This window comes from Glossina fuscipes, unplaced genomic scaffold, assembly GCF_014805625.2.
Source record: "Glossina fuscipes isolate IAEA_lab_2018 unplaced genomic scaffold, Yale_Gfus_2 0, whole genome shotgun sequence".
In the NCBI taxonomy this organism is placed as follows: domain Eukaryota; kingdom Metazoa; phylum Arthropoda; class Insecta; order Diptera; family Glossinidae; genus Glossina; species Glossina fuscipes.
The window spans coordinates 36,368,325-36,375,769 of record NW_023998414.1 but is presented as its reverse complement, the minus strand read 5'-3'; the positions used below and the strand labels follow the sequence as shown (position 1 = coordinate 36,375,769).

General features: G+C 31.6%; 1 protein-coding gene across 2 annotated transcripts; it reads right to left on the bottom strand.

The window, feature by feature from the left end:
* Positions 1-546: 546 nt before the first annotated feature.
* On the bottom strand, positions 547-5,124 carry LOC119641588 (protein rogdi-like). Of its 2 annotated transcripts, none has more exons than XM_038040366.1 (6): positions 5,039-5,124; positions 4,225-4,296; positions 4,028-4,159; positions 3,803-3,960; positions 929-1,049; positions 547-865 (listed from the first exon to the last, which is right to left on the bottom strand). In XM_038040366.1, exons 1-6 carry the CDS (start codon positions 5,072-5,074, stop codon positions 623-625), a joined length of 762 nt encoding a protein of 253 aa, XP_037896294.1. In that variant the 5' UTR covers positions 5,075-5,124; the 3' UTR covers positions 547-622. The 2 variants fall into 2 exon arrangements, with proteins under 2 accessions (XP_037896294.1, XP_037896299.1); XM_038040371.1 differs by lacking the exon at positions 5,039-5,124 and adding an exon at positions 4,631-4,980.
* Between the last annotated feature and the right edge of the window lie 2,321 nt (positions 5,125-7,445).

Sequence of the window (7,445 nt, the reverse complement as noted above, 5' to 3'; positions counted from 1 at the left end):
TAAATACATACATACATGCATACATATATAAAAACAATTAATGATAAAAATCAACGAATTAATTAATTAATGTAAACATTTGTTGTTATTGTTTCAATTTGTTATGAAATCAAATCGTATATAGATAGATAACCATAATGTATAACTAGTGAAATTGTAATATCGTAAATTTCATCAATAATTAATTACTATTGCTATTCAATTAAATTCATTTCATTTAAATCATATTACATTAATTTTATAAGGTATATCGTGTTAAAGCCCTTTGTTTTACATATATATATATATATATATATATATATATATATATAGACTTTAAACAGATTTTTTTCTCTTTCCTTTTTGTAATTTTTTTTTTTTTTTTTTTTTTTTGTTTGTTTGTTTGTGTTTTCTATAATTATTGTCAGTTAACATTTAATTATTATACATTCCGTTGCCATTTATTTTATATTATATAATATATTTTTTGCATGTAATGTTTGCATTTTCAAGTGCAATAAGATTTATTTATTATCTAATATTCATTTTATTTATTCTTTTATTTAGATAAACAATTCAACAAAACCACAACAAAAAAAAAAAAACCACAAACCACGCTTTATACATATTTATTTCTAATCTACTAACTTAGAACATCTGTTTTAAATGCATTAATTTTATCCTTTAATTGCTGGCAGAGTGTCAGGGCGACAGTGAATAGTACTAAGACTTCATTTAGCCAACCTACCGAACATTCAGCTTGTGTCGCTTCCATTTTGACTGTTCCTTGAACATTCAGCAATTGATAGACTGCTATGACAAGCTTATGGCATTGCAAAAAGAACGATATTGCCTGATCATCTGGTAAATTGGGGGAAAGAGATTTCTGCAAAAAAAATTTTATTTATTTTGATTTCACTTTCTTGTTGAGAATTTCAAACACGTTTACCATATTCCTGCCTTTCATAAGTTCTTCTATTGACCGTTTCTTCGGTATTAAAAGGCTGGAACGCCCTCGTTGCAGAGCCGCGACAAGCTCTCCAATAATTTGCAAGACTTCTTCTGCTGACCTAATGCAAAAATTTATACACATAAATATTTGATACACTAACCTAACTGATAAACTAATGCATCAATAAATTTGATTCTAATTATTAAATACTTGCTTATATTTTGATCATCGAGGATTGATGAAAATGATACAAGTATCAAGCAAAGTATCAATGTACATAACGATTAAATTCAATGATTTTGATCTTTCTCTACCCGCAATAACAGTTTTCTATTTCGCTATTATTGATTTATCTGTGCATTCATTGTATGCACATATAAATGATGAAAAGTTCAAAATTACATTTTCGACATTCATGCGACTTGTGTTGCTTGATTTGAAGAAATCTGCTGCCGAAGTGAATGATTTAAAAGTGATGATTTTGATGTCAACGAAAAGGAACGGCCTGGAGAACCAAAAAAAGTTCGAAGACAATGAACTGCAAAACTTATTGGACGAAAATCTACCTTAAAGTTTGAAAAAGCTCTTCAACAACTTAGCAGGAAAGATCGAAAAGGAAGGAAAATGGCTACCGTAGGAATTGACTGAAAATGTTATTGCATGAACCGCTTGCTAAGTGAAAAAACGAAGAGTTTTCTGTAGTGATGAAAAGTGACTCTACTACGCCAATCATCGAAAGCGCAAAAAGTAACGCCTTAGTCCAGGAGAGGCATCCACTTCGACACCGAAGCGGCATATTCATGGCCATAGAGTTTTACTGTGCCTATGGTGGGATCAGTAATCAAATTGTTACTGCAGATGTCTACCGATCTCAACTGAACAAATTGAACGATATATTATTGCAAAAAAAGACCGACCAACAATAGTGATTCCCAAACGCAAAGTCATCCTCTTGCATGACAACGCTCGGCCATACGTACCAAGAGTTATCACGGGTATACTGCCGCAACTCGAATGGGCAGTTCCCGCCGCAACAAGCGTACACACAAAACGTAGCGCCTTCTGATTAGCACTTGTTCAGAACGATACGATTGGCTGGCATCCGGTTTCGATAATGTTAAAGAAGTGCGAAAATGGGCCGATAATTGGCCGATACTGCCAAACCAATATCATGATGATGAAAATACATAAAAGCACCTAATAGAATAGCTTTTTCATAAAATAAGGTCTCGTCGCATTCGTTAAAAATTTCAATTATTCATAATACCAAGATCCGTAATGATTAACATTGTCCCAACCCGTTTCATATATTACTCTTGAATATTTAAAGGAGCACCACTTAAGGCAACAAAAACAAATACAAAAAAAAACGCGAAAAAAATCACAGTGGCTTTAACTCGTATCGAAATCGAGAGTCCCATAAAGTATATATATTTTTGATAAGCATCAAATTTTGAAATATGTCCGTCAGTCCAACTGTATAATGTATGTTGTAAGCATACTTCTGGCCGCAAAAATGACTTCAAATTTAGCAGAAACATTGAAAGTTCTTGCACCCAGATTATTATTGAGAACGGGCCAAATTGATCAAAGGACACGACTACAGTATCACATAAAATGAAAATAGTCCCAATTTTCCGAAAAGAAAAAATTTAAATTTTTTATTCATAACTCGTAAACTACAGCAGATAAGCTTATGAAAATTGAAATGCACATTCTCTGGGCGATGCTGTAGTATCTGTACAAATATTGAAAAAATCGCCAATGTTTATCCAATATTATAGTATATAAAAATTTGTTTTGTTTGTTTTACTGTATTTTCTACGAACTGCAACAAAAAGGAAATGCCACAGACACAAGTACATATTTATTGAAAGTATTCGGTGATGGTACAGTTACTGATAGGACATGCAGACAAGATGATTCGAAAAATTTGAAACGAATGATTTCGATCTTCGTGATAAGCGATTTCTATTCTCGATGACGATATTGTTAAGCAAGACCCTTTGCTGACAACACTATCGACTATCACAGAAAAGCTGAATTCAGCTCAGCAAACCAATTTCGTAGCATATATGATGATTTGTATTTTGTTGTATTCTAAAACGGGACAATACTCTCCGAAGTAGACCTCACACACCCAAATACATTCGCCTTTCGAACTATATAGTATCTGTGGGAAAAATGAAAACAACGATTTGCCAAAAGAACTTGAAAATGACGCAAACAGGCCAAAGGACACACACAACCATATAACATAAAATGAGAATATGTTTGTTTTCCGCATTTCCGCTCATCCCTCATAAGCAACCATAGGCACATACGATATAAATTTCCAGTTTTATTCCCCAAAAATTTGGAAAAATTTTTGGCCACGCCTATCCGTTAATATAAAATATAAAAATGTAATTTTTCCCCCATACTTTGTTTGTCTTTATTACTTTGGTAATTGCGATGGATGTAAAAGATTCGATCATAAATGTTTTCACTTAATTTCAGACCAAATATTTTTTATAAATCTTAAAGCGAAATTTTCGCCTCTTCTAGATGGACATTTCGCTAAACTAATCTAAGATTGTAATCTTAGCAAAAATGAAAAAAACGCATATCACAATTCAAATGCCATTTCTCCATTCTTCTAACGGCCAAATGACTAACATGGATGCAGGGGTACATTGTTTTATATACATATATATATATATATATATATATATCTGCCCAGTACGACTATACGAATGTACTCCTCGATGATGTGTTAGGGAATATCATATAACACTCGATAGCAGATTAAGTTTGTGTGTGTGTGTGTGTGTGTGTGTGTGTGTGTGTTTGTGCTCTAATTTTTTTTATTTATTTTAACGGAATACCTACCGAAAATTATAATTCTCATCAATATTATCGATATGATTTTTCGCCTGTTGCAAGTGATTAGCCGCATCTTGTACTTGTTGTAATTTCCAGGGGGCATCGGACGTAATGCACGTACGTTGAATTTGATTTGATGTACGCTTGATTTTGTAACTAATATCCTTGAACGAAAGCGAGACGACACTTGTTGTTCAATACATGAGTGCACTGGTGCACAATTTTACTTACCGCTTGTGTAATACTATCACCCGTTAATGTTACCGAACATTTAAGTTGATCTTGTGATGCGACCAAATGATATTTTTCAGTGCGTTTACCTTCGTTATCATACAATGGTACGGGAAAACGGATGGCGCATTCCTTACGAAATTCGCATTTCAATGAGAAACAAACGATTTTAATATAAAATTATCATCAAAACTTACAATTAATAGTTCACGTAGTTTTTTTAATATAGCATGAACTTCGGCCTTCATCAACCATTCGAATTCGATTTGCTAAATAAGACAAATGAATTTTTTATTAATATTAAAAAAGAAAAAAAAAAAAAAAACTTTATTATTTATTAACAAAATTTATTAATTTCAAAATGCATTTAAATTTTTGATTATATTTGACGATTAGTTTAGTTTACTTTCGCTTTCAACTTGCTTTAAAATCTTAGTATTGATTTTTACACCGTCATTACCAATAGAAAAGGTCTATTAAATTTAGCGTGCGATTCGTAACAACTCCAAATATTATTGACATTATATATGAATATGAAAACCATCGTATATATTATATATGTTTCAAGTCGATTATGAAATTATAGGCGAATATAATGCTTACTTATCTATCTATCTCTATTAAATTTTCTTCTATTGGAATTTTTAAAATCACAAAACTTCAAATTCAATCTTTAAACTTCAAATTTATATTTCGAATCTCGTAGTGGTTTTTCCCATAGTTAATTGATTATATCATTAATTATGAATAATATATACGTTATGTTCGTTACGGTGACGGGTATTTAGCGTTCGTTTCAATATGAATATAGCCTTCATTTGGATTTGCAACCACTTGAATCATAATTAACAAGTACTTGAGAAATACTTTTTTGGCCTTTTATTCTATAAATCACTTTATTGTCTTTTCACATTTCCCATTCACAAAAGGAAAATCAAATTTTCCATATAATTTTTGATGAAAATTTTATATGATTGCGAGCATTTTTTCTTTTTCTACGGATACACTTACAAGGTTTTTAACCTCTTCACTTTCGATATCAGCCATTGTTTATAACGGTATATTATACTACTAAATTGTCTTCTCGTTAGCTTCTCGTTAATATGACAGTGAATGCCACTTTTATATATCAATAACTTATAAGTCTTTGCAAATAATTTGGCAACTTTGTGATTAACACCAGATTGCCGTAACGAGTCAATTTGATTCATTTACGATTTTATTGGGATATATTTGAAAAAATTTTATATAATATACATAATAAAATGCATACAAGTGCACTTAATTCTTTTTTTACACGATAGATGCATTGTTTGGAAAACCGTGTAAAAAAATATCGTGTGCAAATATATATGCGATATATAGTAAATTTGGGAATGTATATCACAACTTCAAAAAGATCGAATAAAATATGAAAAAATTTCGAATATTTTGACAAAATGTCGTGCAAAAAAAGCAACCATACATAACACTTAAAAGTATGCTTTCAAATTGGTAATAAAAATCAATTTCGCAACTATTCACCGCCACTTAATAATAACCGTGCACGTTTATTACGGGCTGTAGTAAAAGATCATCATCAAAAAATTCGATCTTAAAATTCGGATACTCCTCTTAGCAGGCCACTAAGTTATTAACAAAGTCGAAAAATTAGCATTAAAATCAAAAATTTTATTTTGTTGGATTCGCGCTAGAGCAGAAAATTCATGTATAAATTCGTGTATTTTTTCCTTATTGGTAAACCGTGTTTTTTTTTTTAAATCGAATAAAAAAACCGTGTAAAAAAGTTTTCGTGTACTAGTTTCTTCCCTGCGCTCTGCCGTCTGCGCTAAATGTAATGAAAGAGTCTGCGGAAATTTTATTTTAGAAACACATACATACATGCACATATGTGTGAAAACCATTTTGAATAAAGTTGATTTAAAATAAACTTTTATTTTCTTTTCAATCTTCCATTTTGATGTTTGAGTCAAATACAATATGCCAAACGTCCGGCAATCTAATGTGAATAAAGCAATAATTAATCGTTTCTATTTATCCACGTTTTTACCTCCGCTATTAGAGGTCATAGCAATTTTTGCATAAAACTGAATTTGTTTACTTTATTATGCTCTACATCACTTGTAACATCCGGAAAGGCTTAATAGATAGACTCACTTATTATTACACCGATTAGTTCAGGATCGTTTTCCCTCCATTCATTTTTGACTTCAACCTACAGGTCGGCAATTTTGAAATATTTTAATGAAATTTGGTAGACTGGCCTTCTTTGATTCAAGAAAGAAAGCTATTCAAAATGGTTCGGACCGGCCCAGTTTGTCGACTACTCCCCTACTAAAGTGTCATATACACCTTATATTGGAAAGGCGGTATATGGGGAAAAGTTGCAATTTTCAAAATTTCTCCACAAAAGACGCTGAGTAACAGTATTTCTCAATTATTATGAAAAATTGAATTCGGTTGGCGTTCTTTTTCTGAATACCCTCTTATGTAAAAAGCCACAAGAATATTCTTACTTTATTTTATACGCGTCGGTCAAATTGTCACTTTTTTGGCTAAACTGAAGCGAGCTACACAAGCAACCCAATCATTTTTGTGATACTGAATCGTGATTTTGTGTAACGATTGATTCGGATTATTTCATCGATCCTTACATAATTACCAACAATAAATAGATTATATTCAACTGCCTATCATCTGTTTTCTTCTCTTTTTAAGACCCGCCATTTAGGTAGGACCCATATTGGACACTACCCAAGATATGCGTGCTCTCGATCCCTTATTAATCTATTATTACACCATTTACCTATGGAAAAATATATGGAACAATTGAGCTAATTAAGTGGAAATGTGTATGAAACCCTTTAATGGAAAAATCCGAAAGTTGAAAACTTAAGAGTTCAACCATTTTTAAAAAATCTAAGGATGACGATGGTGATTCAAAGATCAAGAAATTGATTAAGATTCGCCGAAAGAATTGTTAAATGGCAGCTAACAATATGTAATATAACGAATAACATATACGTTAATCTGTCATTCATTATAAACTTCTTTGTCTCAAGTTTATATATTTAAAAGAAAAACTCGTTTTCTTAAATAACTAACTGTTTTTAGATTAGGTTCAATTTTGCATCGACGATGATAAGCTTATATATCCACTGGATAATATATACGTTAATAAATCTAAACGAGCAACAACACTATAGAGAGTCATGGCCCACCATTAAAAACCCTGCAATGCTGTACAGTTAGTTATTCACATAATGAGATGTGGTCGAAAAAGTGATCCGATCCTAAGCATATCCAACAAAGTTCGACCTTGGACCAACGTACATGAGTGCATTAAATTTCATCAAATTATCTTAAAACTCGCAACCTGTAGGTTGCATAAAAGAAAGTGAGACGAGCAGACTTGCTT